At 48.2% G+C, this 15,308-nt stretch overlaps 2 protein-coding genes and 1 long non-coding RNA gene across 6 annotated transcripts in view; 2 read left to right on the plus strand and 1 right to left on the minus strand.

The window, feature by feature from the left end:
• Nucleotides 1-1,224: 1,224 nt before the first annotated feature.
• On the plus strand, nt 1,225-3,939 carry LOC142036011 (16 kDa beta-galactoside-binding lectin). The gene is made up of 4 exons (XM_075038897.1): nt 1,225-1,351; nt 2,865-2,944; nt 3,044-3,215; nt 3,732-3,939. The coding sequence occupies exons 1-4, from the start codon at nt 1,343-1,345 to the stop codon at nt 3,876-3,878; spliced, it is 408 nt and encodes a 135-aa protein (XP_074894998.1). The 5' UTR covers nt 1,225-1,342; the 3' UTR covers nt 3,879-3,939.
• Nucleotides 3,940-7,080: 3,141 nt separating this feature from the next.
• Nucleotides 7,081-14,677, plus strand: LOC142036019 (uncharacterized). Its single transcript, XR_012652036.1, has 3 exons — nt 7,081-11,190; nt 13,083-13,347; nt 14,500-14,677. It is a non-coding gene; the product is annotated as an uncharacterized LOC142036019 (long non-coding RNA).
• Nucleotides 13,355-15,308, minus strand: part of SHROOM3 (shroom family member 3) — a 52,394-nt gene continuing 50,440 nt past the window's right edge. For all 4 annotated transcript variants that reach the window (XM_075038885.1, XM_075038876.1, XM_075038866.1 and 1 more), the window contains one exon: nt 13,355-14,933. In XM_075038885.1, the coding sequence (XP_074894986.1) occupies nt 14,574-14,933 (360 nt within the window). In that variant the 3' untranslated portion in view covers nt 13,355-14,573. The remainder of the gene's footprint in view (nt 14,934-15,308) is intronic.

The raw sequence follows: 15,308 nt of genomic DNA on the forward strand, positions 1-15,308 counted from the left end.
TCATACGGGATGCTGAAATGCTACATGACTGGTCAGAAATGGGTGTGGGGGTATCTGAGGCAAAGGATGGTGTCAGGAGTCAGGATGCTGTTCGTATAACAGCGAGCACGCTCTAACAAAGTTCCAGCAGCCTCCTGCAGGACAGCATGTTTCCTCCTGTTGCCTAGCCATAAATTCCTGCGCTGTTTCACAAGCTGCCCTGTGCAGCGCTTCCTAAAGTTATCCACAGATAGGTATCTCACAGGCTCGTCATGGCTTAACCAACAAGTAGCATGCTGCCTTTATAAAGCAGCTCTGACTGAAGCTTTACAAGGGGGATTGTGAAGCTGCATGTCATTAATGTCACTTCGTGTATGAGGGAAACTGAGGCACAGAGGCCCAAGCACCCTGCTAAAGCCAATCCAAAGCTACAAGTGGCACCCAGCTGATCCAGTCACACAGACCCACAAAGCACTGCAGCTGCTCCCATCTTCACCTCCCTGCCCTGCAAAGACCCTCGGGGCAGTCATGCTGTGTGCTTTTAAGGGACATAGGAAAGGGGAAAAGCAGGCCTTAAGAGACTAGCTGGGAAAGCAGCCTCCTTTCTTGCTGGCTGCGCTCAGCCCTGCCTGGCCTCTTCCTCCAGTAACAAAGCATTTCTCTTTTCCCTCTGGAATCTTTTGCAACTGGAATGCAACCAGCAAGATCATGCTACATTTCAAAAGCTGCAGCCTGAATTCTCACGTCTAGTAGTGCCCGACACAAACAACCTTAACTTTCAGACACTTTTTAAATGCTGGCATAGAATACAGCAAACCTTTGCGTTTCATTTAACTGCAAGCAGCGATGATGCGTACCCAGGGGCTCCTGTCAGCCCAGGCTCCTTGCAGGCCTCAGGCTGGGCTGGGGGGATGCACACACACATATTCTCAGAGGCGATCACTCCGCAGCAGTAACCCGAGGACTCCAACCCTGATTTTAGACAGGGATCGCTTAACAAAAAGCAGCCACCTCGCTGCAGGCGCAGAGCCACCCGCGATAAGAGCCAACACAGAGCGCGCAGCAGCGAAGAGAGCTTACAGTAAGGACTTCCAGGATCACGCAGAAGCAAACAACCGCTAGCTTTTAAAATCCTCCACATCCCGCCCGCAGAGAACGCTCTCGGGAGGTATCTTCCTCTGCCCCCTTTAACTGGCTGGGAAAGCTGCAGCCCCCGACAGCTGCGATCGATCCCCTTCTTCGCATCCCCCCCCGTCACGTGACGGCCCTGCCCCAGGGATTTAAGCTGCGGGAGCGGAGCGCTGAGTCACACGCGTGTGTGGAGCAGGGGCTCGGGGGTGTCCTGCCGCTGGGGGCTGCAGCCATGGAGCAAGTGAGTGCCGTCTTCGAGCTGGACCGGTGTGCCAAGCAGGGCGAGGGTTTGGCTGCCTGTGGGGTTCGGGCTTGGTGCCAGAGGTAGGAGGAGACAAGGACTAGCTGAGCGGAAATGCTGGACTGATAGGGGGCTGTGGGAGGAATAGTCAGGGCTGACCAGCCGTTTTTCTTCTCCTCCTCTTCTCTAGCCTGTTGTTTAAGTGGGGAAGCTGTTCTAATGCATGTTTTCATCCTTGAATACTCTGAAAGCGTGGGACCATTTTTAACTCTACAGTTTGAATACCTTTTATACTTTTTTTTTCCTTAAACTTTGTATTTTCCTACTGGAAAAATGCCTTTTGGGTACAGGGCTGGACAAACAATGCAATAGCAGAGAAAAGCAGGATGGCAGCATACTCCAACCTACCCCTGCCCCCCTCACTTTCCTTTCCTCAAAAGACCCCCTGGCCACTGAGGCTGTGTTTCAGGCTGTGCTCCAGCACTGCACTAGAAATGGAGCCAGAAGATAGCATTAGTGCTGTGACAATAAGAGGTTTAACGACTGGGGGAACTCCGACCTTAGCTGTCTGTGCATGGGCAGAGCAGGGAGTAGGCGTGAGGACAAGTACCACTGGGGCTGGGTGGCAGTCCTATGGGAGTAGCGGGCTCCACAGCAGCCTGCAGCTGCTGGACATGGGCCTGCACAAGCCAGGCAAGAACTAGCCCAAGTAAACAATGTAACTAGTTTGAAATTAGTCTCCCTGCTTCATTTGGCATATGGTTAAGTGGAGCTCAGCATCGTTGCACTTGGGCCTGGAGCACAGGCAGCAAAGCATGATTTGAGTTATGCCTGACCTCACCAAACAGCATCTTCCTCTTAGCTGAGGGAGGCTGGTGATGTTAAGCGCTATTTTGGGGGTATGTGGCTGGGGGAGTGAATAACCTGGCTCTGAGGAAAGGATCAAGCCCTCTTCCCTGCATGGGGAGCTTCCTGGGGGGTTTGTTCTGCTTTACGGGGCTGCAGCCAGAAGTGGGTTCCCCGACCCTCTCTTTCTGTGTAGGCTGCTTTAAGTCAAGACAAGAGACTTTTTCTGGTGGCTCCTGTCACTTGGAGACCCTCCTAGGGAAGGGGTGAGACCTAGTGTTAGAAAAGCTTCATAACTAAGGTTAATCCTATGCCAATGGCTCTGGGCACTGCTGACTTGAAGGTGCAAGCTTGCTTGCAAGGATATCTTCTGTAGCAGCTGGTAAATTAGTGCATGTACCCTACTCTTGTTACACTGGCTTGAATGGCCTCCTTGTCAGCTTATGTTGCTTAGTGCAGTGGGAGACCCCAAGAGGGTGGTGGCAGTCAACTAGGATTCCCTGGCTGAGGGCTGAGACAGGCCTGACTCAACCCTTCCTCTAGCACGAAATCATGAATGTGTTTGGGTCTGCCAGAGCTGGTTTGTGTCTTGGCCCAAGCAGGGCTGGTAGGCTTGCCTCAGGATAGACTAGACGGACAGACAAACTCCTCTGGTTTGGCCCTGCAGGGACTGGTTGTTACTCAGCTGGACATCCAGCCTGGTGAGTGCATCAAGGTCAAAGGGAAGATCCTGTCTGATGCCAAAGGGTGAGTAAGGAGATGGTGAATAGATTGACGTGGGGCTGGGGGAAGCCTGAGCTCCTCCTGAGCAGACACCTCCTTTGCACGGTCTCTCTGTTTCCCCAGGTTTGCTGTGAATGTAGGGAAGGACAGCGCCACCCTCATGCTGCATTTCAACCCTCGCTTCAACTGTCACGGGGATGTCAACACCATTGTGTGCAATTCGAAGGAGGATGGTGTGTGGGGTGAGGAGGACAGGAAGGCTGACTTTCCCTTCCAGCACGGTGACAAGATTGAGGTGAGGCCCCGGGGGGGTGTGCAAGGCCCTGGGCATGGAGCACTAAAGGGCCAAGGGCACAGCTTTTTAATGCTGCCTTGTACCTCTGTGGTGGAGAAGGAGCAGGTATGGAAAGGGGAATAAGCAACAGGGGAAGAGTTGCGCAGCTAAAGGCAACCAACTGTCTAGGTGTGCTCTGCTCAAGCCAATGCCCAACAGCTCAGATGTGTTAAATGCTCCACTCTGGCCTTCCTTTGCAAGCCACACAAGTAAGAGCAATTAATTAAAACACTGACCTGAGATTCAGACCAGGTCTGTCTCATCCCTTCATTGCAGAGGCATGGAGCTGACCTTGGGGCAGAGCAAACAAGCTTCTTGCCCTCCATGCCCCTGCTGGGCAGGGAGGAGGCTGAGCTAGCAAGTGTGGTCTTGACACCAGCAGCCACCTCATCTGTCCTGCACCCAGACTGGAGGTAGTGGGGGGGTGAGGCTTGTGATCTGTGATGTGTTACCCTTCCTTCTTGTGGCTCTCTACAGATTTGCATCTCCTTCAATGAAACGGAGGCAACAGTGAAGGTGGCTGAGGTGGAGTTCCAGTTCCCTAATCGGCTGGGCATGGAGAAAATTGAATACCTGGCTGTGGAGGGTGACTTTAAAGTCAAAGCCATTAAGTTCAGCGAATAGCTATAGCTTGGTTTGTTTTGTTTTCTCCCCCCTGCATAGTGAAATAAACCCAAACTTGCAATGGCTGCTTCTTCTGCTATTTTCTGCTCTAATCTGCCTGCTCCTGGGTGTGCTACAGGGATGGGCAGTGGGAAGGGGTAGGTATCCATCTATGTGCCTACTTACACTGTGGCCTTGCAGGTGGTACTGAGTTAGACTACATGCCAGGCAAAGTGTGATTTATTGTGAATAAAGCTACCTTAGCAGTAGTTGCTCCCTTGACCCCGTTTGCTGCACTGAGTTGTCCCTGGCTGTTTGGCTTCTAAACTCTGGGACTAGTTCCAGACAGGGAAGCTCAAACAAGAGTATATTGGGCATGCATTGTGCCATCTCTGATGAAGTAGTGCTGCTCACATCTCCTTGCTTGGGATGGGGACCGACAGGGAACAGGGCATGGCTTGTGCTCTTGCAAATAGCTTTGCTTTCCAAGAACATGCTCAGCAGTTGGGTGCATTGCAGGCTGGCACGGTGTACTTAAGGAGGAGAGAAAAGCAGGTAAGTCAGGCTAACTGCACTGGCCAAGGGAGAAGACATGGAGTGAAAGGTGAAGCCTGAAAGAAAGCTTAGGCCTGAGGTCTTGAGAGGATCCCGGCTGTCTGTGCTGCTTCATGAACTGAGGTCTTGGGACTGTCAGAGACCCAGTATCAGGCTGTACCATGAAGCCAGTGGCTTAGCAACAATGTCAGGAATGGGTGACAAGCCATGTAACAGCCTGTGGGTCAGCATGTGTAACACTTGGCTGCTAAGTGCCAGATGCAGCCTGAGGGCTGTATTGAACAAGGTTACCAGATGTATTAAATCCTGAGCGCACCAAGCACAACTAGTTGCAGTTAGGCAGACGAAAAAGAAAAGCTTAGTAAAACAGTCTCTTCTAACAACCTCTTGCTCTGCTCCTGCAATGCCTTGGAGTGTGTCTGCTACTGCTATTCCCCAGCTGCCTACTAGCCATGACTACCCAAGACAGGGTTGGAGTTGGGACCGCTGCAGCATTTGAAGACCTGATGAAAGGTAAAGGAGTTGTGTGCTGGGGAGAGCTGGGAGCCTGGGCAGGGTGCCCAGGTTCGGGGGCTGGCTCTGCGACTGCTGAAGCTACAACACTGCTGCCCCAGTGCAGCTCAGCTGGTAACTGACTGTGCTGGTGAGGTCTTCCTTGGCCAAATGCTGCTGAAGTGGTGGAATGTGACTCCTGTTGGCTAATCTCTCTCAGCAGGGCTGTTGTACACTAGGGCTGCATTTGCTGCTCCTCTGAACAGCTGAGCAGTTGGGCCAGGTGCTTGGGTAGGGGCAATACCAGTGTGCAGAGTATTTCATCCATTTGAAGGCTTTTCATGGGGAGGCTGATAGGCTGTAAGCCTCTTGCCTTCTTGTCAGCACAATTGCTGCATGGCAATAACACTGTCCAGATCTGTACTGCAGCAGCTGCCCCAGAGCTGGGCATCCCCATGAGTGATGGGGGGGGGTGTGTGTGTGTGTGCCTTGGAGGGGGGACCCTCCTACTTTACTGATGTCCTTTTCTCTCTGCTGTCTGATAACCTTTGTTATGGAGGCCTTCTTGCAGCTCTGCCAGAAGGGTGTAAGTTGTAGCTATGTCTTGCCAGTCACCCTGTGGGCAGAGATGTGGTGACTGTGGATAGACAGGACTCTTCCTGTTTATTTTCCAGAGCTGATGCAGCTAGTCATAGCAAGGGACTTGGTGTGCAAGTAAGCAGGAGGGTTTCTGGGCACCTGCCCCTCTGGGGAGGTATGTGTGTCTGCAGAACACACAAAAGGGCTCTGCTGCACTGTCAAAGTTTAGCAGAAGTTCCCACTATGTACCTGCTGGGAGGGTGGGGAAGAGGTTGCTGTAACTTGTCTCCTGTGTGGGAATAGGACAGAGATAGCATGCACCCTGCATGGCAGGAGCTCAGCTATGCTGCAGGACTATCTCATTTGACACTTACAGGGGCACAGATAATGGTGCTTATAATTCCTGTCCTGCATATACTACACTATTTACAGGATAAGATGTGTTTACTAGGCAAAGGATGAGACAAGTCTTGCTGATGCTTTGCTTTGTCAGGTAAGTCTTGAGACTGTGTTTTTGAAGGCTATGTGTACTTGGGGTGGGGGGTTAGGGAAAAAGGGATGGCTTTCCTCTTGTTTCCCCCTCTATCCCTGTGTTACATTATCTGACTGAAGGTAAGATAAATGAAGTGTACAAGCACTTAAAAAGTACAAGGTCCTTATGTTGCAGAGGCACAGGAGAGCTTATGGCTGGTCTCTCTGCTGTCTGTGTTCCCGGCTGCCCTGATCAGATGAGGTGTATGTCACTCAGTGACAAGAGTAAAGCTGATGTCATTTTTGCCTGTGAAGCTGGCAGTCCTGATTTCTAGGTAGGTTAGCCACAAGTGTTCCTCCTGACTGCTATGCTCAGGGCACAAACAGTCCCTTCATGGCGGCTACCCCCCTCTTGTATTTTCCACAAGAGTCAATTAGGCTTATCCTGCTTTGTAAAACTGGCAGTTACCACTAAGGAGACCACAAAACAGGAGAAAGGGTAGGAAGGAAGCATGCCTTTGCCAGCACTTCCTGCCTCTTGAGTTGTGCTCTCCCATGTCCCAGAGCTATAAATAATCCTGTTCCTATAAGTGACACTGGTAAACAGGCAGGGTAGATGCAGAGTGCCCTGGCTGGCTCCTAGAGTGATGGCAAGATTTCTCTTCTGCTAGAGCAATTGGGAAAGTAAGAATACTAAGCCCTGCTGCAGGCAGAGGGTCACAGTGAATGTAAAAGCAGGGCTGGTCCCTGCCAAGTATGCTCTCCTGGAAGTGTGTGGTGAACTCAGCTTGTCAGTATTTCTGGGAGGACCTTGAGCCCTGCTTGCTTTGGGGAGGAGCAGAAAGCACCACAGCATGGCCTAAGGGTGTGGGTTTTCTTTTTTTTTTTTATTTAAATCCTGTATAGTGCGTAGTCAGTCTTGCAGTCCAGCAACATATCCCAACAGGAGCCAAGAGCCTGCAGGAAGAATCTGCCCCTAGGTTGCCTGAACACAGACTGAGGTGGGAGGGGAACACCACCACTACAACACTGATCTCTGCTGAGAGGGATGCATTTGCTGAATCCTGCAAGTTTGTTAATCTGTACTCAGCCTCCATCTCTGGCTGTTCACCAGGTATCAAAGGTGCACTACTTTATTTCCTTACAGCCTCATGGCGAGGGAAAATTGGACCGTGAAAACTCTGGAAAACGGCTGTGAGGCTTTGTGTTGTAACATGGAGATTTAGATTGGATATTAAGAAAAATTTCTTCACGGTTGTCAAGCATTGGAACAAGGCTGGCCTGGGAACAGACTGGTTGAGTCACTATCCCTGGAGATATTTAAAAGACTTGTAGATGTGGTGCTTAGGGACATAGTTTAGTGGTGGACTTAGCAGTGTTAGGTTATGGTAGAACTTGATGATCTTAAGGGTCTTTTCCAACCTAAATGATTCTGTTAACACAATTTAAGTGACGTATGTTACCACCTCATGTCTAGGAAGAGAATAAATACCCAATTGCAGAAGAGATCAGTTGGGAAAGAGTAGATGCAGGACCTAGAAGTGCAGTGATGGCTAAGACAGACCAGCAGCTTTGTCTCAAAAAATAACTTTTCCCTGAGCAATTCACATTAACTTCACTTGACAGAAATAGGCCATCCAAGTGACTCTGTAGCTATGCAAGCATGCGTGTGACACTGTTCAGCACAGCCTCAAAAGACAGCTGCAGGACACTGTGCACCCAGAAACTGTGCATGGTTTAAGTATGTGCACTGTGTGGAAGGAGAGTGCTAGGGAAGCTGATGGGCAATCCAGGTTGTAGTGGGGCATGGGAAGCCAGCTGGGTCACTTCGCAGTGGAATTTACAAGCAAAATGGTTCAAGACAATTTCTTCCAAACAATAGGCATAAGAAATTAACCAACAACTGTTGTACAAAATGACAAGGTGACCACCAGCCAGCTTTGCAAGAGCACTCAGTGTGCTGACAGTCATGTTCTTCCTTTGTCTCCTCACCTGCCGCTCCCTTGGCCCCAGTTTCAACATTTATAACCCAAAGCAAGCTTCTGTCACTTAGATTTGGAAACTCAGCATCAAACCATAAGCTGTGTTACCTGGTAACTGGTCCCCTATTCTGGTGCAGAGCACAAGAAAGCTTCACTACACAATTCCCTGTTCTTGTAGCACGATGGGAGGTCTGAGCACAATGCTGGGTGTTGCTGGCATGGGATACCAGGTGCTTGTGGTCAGACAGGTACAGACCGTGGTGAGCTGCCTGTGCACAGGAGCCAAGGGATGAGGGCAAATCCTGCCATGCGATGGGGGGACACCACTGGGCCTGCAAGCCATGCTGAGATCTGCTGGATGAGTGCACCCTAACATACCCACGTGCTGGGGCCTCTCCTCTGAGGACACCCCTGTGGAAACCAAACCTCCAAAGCAAATGCTTTCTAACAAACTGGGATGTTTTTCCCCCTCAACCCCAACCTAGCTGCTCCACGGTGGGTGCAAGCAGGCGCAAGCTGCAAAGCCTTCCCACGTGAGCAAAAAAATGTATAAAAATATATAAATACTCACTTTTTCTCAACATGCTTCAGGCTGAGGTGCACATCCTCCTGCAGTGCCCTGTGTGTGGGCTCCTCGCTGGCTGCCCCCGAGCCCCGCTGTTCCTCGTTAGCCCTGATTACCCCACAGGTGCTAGCTGTAAAAACACACCTGGAGGGGTGGGCAGCAAGGCCTGCTGCCATTTTTGGAGCTTTTGGTGAGGGAAGAGTGCCGGAGCGGTGTCCCCCCTGCTGCACAGTGCTCCCTTCAGCAGCGCGCGACAGATGGCGAGGCGGTTGGGGCGGCCCCACCCAGCCCCTCCGTGAGGTAAAATGGCGCCCGCCACAGAACCAGCTTGGAGACCCAAGAGAAACTGCTGCAGAAAGCCACTTTCTCCTCCAAAACTGCCTGCAATAGCTTTGCGTTTGCAAATGCCATTCTTTCTAAGCTTGCCCGGATCCTTTTTTTAATCACAATCTTGTTTTAGCTCAGCAAAACACCTGTGGCACAAGCTGTGCAAAAGCAGGTCCCTCGTAAGCCCTTTCCTCAGTTCCTCAGTGTTTGCTCACGCTTTCACTAGCTTTTATTCTCCCCAGCTGAATTACGTGTCTGGGTTTTTTGCATTTCAGTCCTAAAAATTCATTTAATGTTAAAACGAACATGAACGAGAGAAGCACTGCTGGCTTTTCTTGTTTCGTTTGAAGGTTATCTGCTCTCAGAGCAACCCTAGCAGAAACACATGGTCTCAAGCAGCAAATCACAGAGGAAAAAGCTGCCTGTCTCACGTGTACGATGTCTTCTTTTCTATCTAGTGGAAAATGAGCCCTTTTTCCTAATTCCAAATCCCAATCCGTGCAGAGCTGTGCTGACACCCCCCACAAGCCCAGCGGAGGGTGCTGAGCCTGGCCAGCTCCAGCTTCCCGCCATCTTGTAACGGGCAACAAGAAAGCAGATTTTTGCAAGGATTTTTAGCACTAACGCACAGCAAGTTGCACAAAAGCCAGAACTACAGCTGGACAGGTTGTGTTACCGTATGCACATAAGCAACAGCATAAGATGCATGCATGTAAGCATCCGGCAAGCACCCTCTGGACTAATTGACGCCATGAATTCAGCCTATTTCTGCAGTTTGTGTTGAAGAGGGACAGCAGAGTCTGGCCAAACCAGGCGGGAAAGGACTGTCTCCTAGACTGAGACCACTCTGGCCACAAAAATACTGTCAGTTGCACAACACAAACAATGTTTGTTCGGTAACACGTTACTAGAAAAACCCTGCAATACACAAGAGGCGTATGATACTTAGTTTATGTGCAGAGGCACGAGCAACAGTCCTGTAGGAACACAGCCAAACCATAACGCCATGTCACGGTCAGCATACATCCCCTCTGGAAAGGATATAAAGAAAGAAACAGCTGTTACATGAATCAAGCCCAGATGTAAACGCTGGCTTGGTGGATGGCTGAATAAGGCATGGAGAAACCTGGGGATCAGGTCTCTACATATGCCCCTAGTTTGCTCGTACTGATTTAAAGCATGGGCTGTCCTATAAAAAGCTCGCTCTGTTTCTCATTTTGCAAATGACAAGTCACTGCTCAGGATTTGTGTGGAGTGAGTATGAAATGATATCCAGTTTGATTTGCTTGCTTCTCTTAATTACCAGTCTAAACAATCACGACAGTGGCTGAGTTGTAGAGATGATGGATCAGGCCTGATGCATAAACTATTCTTGTGTTCTGTGTTTGACCGATTTTATAGGTAACCTTCTCAAAAGATCTTGTGTATAAACTTACAACCAACAGACCCTAGCATGTGAACACTCTTTACTAGATTTAGTCTTGAGGAAAGCATCTGATGTGAATTCCTTGCGACCATCTATTGCCCAAGGGCTCTGATGAAAAAAAGCAAATTGTAGGTCGGATGACTAGATTTTCACGGTGCTTACATCACGTGGCACAGCACTGCAGAGCAGACTGTACGCACAGCATGTTGGTAAAAGCATGTGAGGACTTACCGAGAGCTAGGTTTAAAAGTCCTGCTTCAATGTCCTGTGCAACAGACAGCATCATGGTGCAAGTGCATGCCTCCATCTTTTTCTGTTCCCCTGTGCTGGGTCTGGGTGCTATGACAGCAGTGCAGTTTGATTACTTTCAAAGCCCAGGAAAAGTGGACCCCAGCTCTCTAGCGCCAAGGCTACAGCCTGAGCAGGACGCTGTGGAACCATGATTTACATCTGCCTTTTTCCTGAGAGGTCCCTCAGAAACTGGCCGGAAATTGAAGATAACAATTTAAGGAATGCTGACTCAGGAAAAATGCTATATTCCTAACTGTAATGTGCGAACACAATGTAACGTGACAGGCAATGAGGCACCCCGTTGCTTTTGTACAGCTAGCTTTTACTTTGAACTGGCAACGTATGTCAAAAGTGTAACAATTACTTTGTCCTTACTAGGATACTTCTTCAAGCTAGTGAAGTGGGACTGCGCACTTCACCCCGTGCAAGGCGTCGACTGTAGCCAGCTGAACGTGCCAGGTAGCTGTTGCAGGATCCTTCGACAGTCGATGGACTTTTCTGGAGACTGCTTTGGAGAAGGCACTTGACTCAGGTACTCTGAACGGACTTGGGGAGGAGTCTCACCCACCGTCACCTACAGAGGGAGGCCACCCAGGCTGGCTGGCAAACTCAGCCAGTGCCGCTGTCCCCACGGAAGGGTGGGAGGTAGGGTATTCCATTCCAATATCCCAAACAGATGTTTCAATTATAAAAATAAAGCTCATTTTTAGCAAAAATGCCCACCTGTTGAGAACCACTGTTTACTGCAAGACGTGTTTTGAATCATTTGTTTTTAACGTGCTGCAGTTGCAAGGGGAAATACCCAAGCTCTGGGATGTAGAATACACTGCATTTTGGGGATTGGCTAGCGATGCAAATCATGCTTACTGTATCTGTCTTACTGGCTTTCTCCACTGCAGCCACATAGCTTCAGGTTCAGGTCTAAAAAGCTCGCGTAGCCAGACCCAAAATTCAGATTGTTTCAGTAAGTTTATGAGGACTAGACAATAAGTGTAAAATTCTGTCCGTGGTATTCCTGGCCCACGAAATCACATCATCACTCTGGGAAATGAGTTTCCATTATACTCTAGTTTTAAAAACACAAGAGAAAAGCAAGGTGGGATAAGGAGCAATGAATAGGTTCCCCTTTTTGCCAAAGGCACTGAGAAGTAAATCTACTGGCTTGGCCAATGTTCCAAGTACCTTTAAATACATGTCAAGATGTGCTCCTACCAAACTCAGCAAACCTTGCAGTTAGGAAAGCAATTTTTGAAAAAAAAGTTGTCCAAAGACAGTTTTCCTCATGATAAGCTTAACCAGCGCTTACAACAGAAGTACAGGCTTTGACTCATTTTTTAACTGAAGAGCTAAGTTGCTATAAAAATGTAAGTAACTATCTCTCGCCTCATTAGCTGATGTTGTGTGTCCAGTGAGAGCACACATAGGACTTTCATCATCAACCCCCAAACTTGCTGGACCGCAGAGCCATGCCAAACATCTGAATTTCCTGTAAACCACCGTGAACCCTTAACCTCAAAATTTTTAGCTGGAAACCCGACAAAAGAAACTGTTTTACACACTATTTAGTAAAGCCTGATACACCACCACCACAAGGCTGGCCGACTGCCCACCACTTGGAAACACTTGACTTGCAGCATAATGCCAGCAGGCAGAGTGGCGATTGCCATCAATCATGCATCCCCTGTGGGCGAAGGCAGCTGGACTTTGCAGCGTGCGCAGCCCAAGGTGCTCCCCCTGAAGTCAGTGCTGGTTCCTGGAAGCAAACACGCAGACCCTATTTGGATGGAAGTCTCTTCCTGACCTGAGGGTAGATTGCAGGACTTTCTTTTTCAGGAAAGAACTGACTGAATGGAAAATGTACTGTTGGCCGGTCTCAGGCTGTTCACAAAGGCCTGCTATATTTGCCAAGTCTTTTTGATTTGTTTTGGTAAGCGTAGGATGGAAGGGTGGCTGCAAAAAAAAATCTAAATTAAAACAACTTTTAAATATAATAAACTAAAGTGAAGTACTGCATAGATTTTTTTTTTTTAAGACAAATTAAATGTTTTGATTGGCTTGAAACAGCTCCCCCCACTGTTTTCCTGAAACTCCACTCAAACAATTATTCTTTTCCCTCCAGTTTTGTTTTTGATTCAGCTATTAAGACATAAAAATCAGTTCCCCTGCTTAGGGTTCTCATGAAATGATGTATGAGCCTGAGTAGCGTTCAAGCTCAGAAGTAAAAAAAAGGATGCGTTTGCTGTCATCACAAGTAATTGGCTTGCTGCTTCTAAAAGCATTACAAGCCCAGGTAGATTTTCTTTTGGGTATTGGAGAATTGATGCTTGATATGACAGAAGGGCATTGGCATTTTCTTTAATCTGCCAAGCTGCCTGTAGAAGAGCTATGATGTGAACTACTAAAAAAAAGGGGGCTTTAAAATCAGCACTGAAAGCCATAAATAGTGTAATTTTCAGTCACATGCTAAAGTTGAAATTCAAAACAAATGGACTTAAAAACTACATGTCTAAAATCTATGTTCTGGTCCTGGTGGCAAGATATGTTGGGACAAACAGTGCAAGACCCTGGAGAAAGGAGAAGCTTGAATCACTGCTGCAACAGGCTATCTCTTCAAGGTTAGAAGAGAGGTGACCCAAATCTGGCTCGTCAGCCACAGTGGTAATCTGTTCATGCAACTTCTAGCCATTTTGTTTAAACAGTGATGCAGCTCGTTAGAGAGGAAAGCACATTCCGTACAGAAGAAGGAAGTCTGCCCCAATCTGCTTTGCCGACTGCAAAGTGGCAGCAATCATCCAGCACTTGGTAAGTTGATACGGTGAAGTTCAGTCAAGCACATTTAGTTACTACAGGTTGCCCTGACTCGGAAATAATCCAATAGTCTTTATGGTAGGCTTTTGTCTGTCTAAGCAGGGTGCACAACATTATCATTACACGTGCATGATTTCTGTGGGTAGGAAGAGAATATCGGATTTCAAGTTAATGCCTCTTCTAGCTTGTAAAATAATTTCTGATGAAGCGGGCTCAGACAAATGAGGTATTGCTGTATGAAAAACATCCTAGTGTACATCATCCCTTCACAAAAACAGGCCTATAAATAATGTCACTAGAGATCCCTCTCACATCTCACAGAAATGCATTCAGCCTGCAACAGTAACACAGATCACGAGTTAGATTGTTCAAAACAAAGACAGGCTCCTGCCACGCTCCCACAGTAAGTCCAGACCCGAGTTTGTTACTTCATGCTAACTCGGACTCCTGAGATGCAGGTTCTCATAAAGGTGTGTTTAAACTCCAGAATCAGAGTACCACAAGATCCAGGATAGGAGATATTGTATTTTCCTGGTCAAAATCTCCTTCACAAGGCCACTTAATGGCATATTTAGCATGTGTTGAAACAGGTTGAAGCATCTTCTGGTAGCCCTTTATTATATTAAAAAACAACAACAACAGCAAAAAAACCACGAAGAGATGTTCCAAGCTAATGCATGACTATCTTTGGGGTTCCCTCTTTTTGTTAAGGTTTTCACAAAATACAAAATTAAATGTCTTTTCTACATACAGAACAAAGTAGAATCAAGTAACTGATTAGAGTATGTACAAAAACTTACACGTTCTGTCTTGTTCTTTAAAAAATATAAATATCAATAATGTTCAGTAGAATGGGTTGGTTTTATTTTTAAGGCTTCATTCTTTTAGATCCTTCATTATTTAATGAGGTGCCAGGTAGGCAGGAAAGGGAGGGAAGAGAGGAAGTCATGTTTTTTATTAAAGGTAATGTGTTTAATTGTTGTGAGACTCTTCCTCATCTCTGGAAGGAGGAGATTTCCCTCCACACTGATTTAAGTTTCCAGGAAGCAGAGGTGGAAGGAAAGGAAAATAAAACCTTTATTATTGCTATTTTTTTCCTTCATTAAAATCTTGTTTTAAACCTGTCTCTGTTCACTGTCTTTGTAGAGAACCATCTGCCAAGTACTTGGATTAAACAGACTCAGGCAGGAGGACTGTATCCCAGGTCCACCTGGGACAGGTTAGAGTGAGGAAGAGACTGCTGGAGGTGTTTTACCACCGACCCCGGCAGAGGTAGCAAGTGCTGCAGCTAGGGCAGCTGCTGCTGTTGCATCCCTGGGCGTGAAGTCTGTGGGGAGGCTTTCCATCAGGCACTTGAGCTGTTCCTGACCCAGTTTGATTTTATCGTCTAGCTCTCGCTGCTCTATGAGGAGTGCGGACTTCATCTTTACAAAGTGCTGGTAATCCTGGAGCTGTTCCTCAGAGAGGTAGTTGCCCAGGATTTCCAAGACCACCCGTTCTCGACGGTCAAGGTTTTCCTTCAGTTCCCGGGCATCTTCGTGCTGGCCAGCCAGCAGTTTCCTCTTCTCGTTCAGCGAACTCTGCACACACACGAGAGAGCGCTTCAGTATCAGCAGCACCAAACTCACCGATTCCCCCTCTCCTTCCTCCCGACACCACGTTTGCCACCTCTCAGGGAGGCGGGATGGCTGCTACGCCCCCAGACAGACCGTCAAAAGCCTGGGGGAGGAGGGTGAATTCCTCGTTATGGACTGAATGTGAATCCCACTGAATCAGACTCTGACTGTTCTAGTCAATGGAGGGCAGAAAGTGCTCCAAGAAAGTCAGTAAAATTTGCTTGAAAGCAATGACTACCAGGAAAATCTGGCTTTGCCTCTCACAACCACCCAAAGAATGTTAAAATGCAGCTTCAACTGAGGTAAAAGGCAGTGGGTTGTTCCACGACGCACAACACC

The sequence above is a fragment of the Buteo buteo genome, chromosome 1, assembly GCF_964188355.1.
Source record: "Buteo buteo chromosome 1, bButBut1.hap1.1, whole genome shotgun sequence".
NCBI lineage: Eukaryota > Metazoa > Chordata > Aves > Accipitriformes > Accipitridae > Buteo > Buteo buteo.

Bases quoted from the DNA above. Each gene is read 5' to 3' on its own strand.
- LOC142036011 (XM_075038897.1), top strand. The intron at 2,945-3,043 runs GTGAGTAAGGAG...CTGTTTCCCCAG, and splicing joins ATCCTGTCTGATGCCAAAGG to GTTTGCTGTGAATGTAGGGA. The intron at 3,216-3,731 runs GTGAGGCCCCGG...GGCTCTCTACAG, and splicing joins AGCACGGTGACAAGATTGAG to ATTTGCATCTCCTTCAATGA.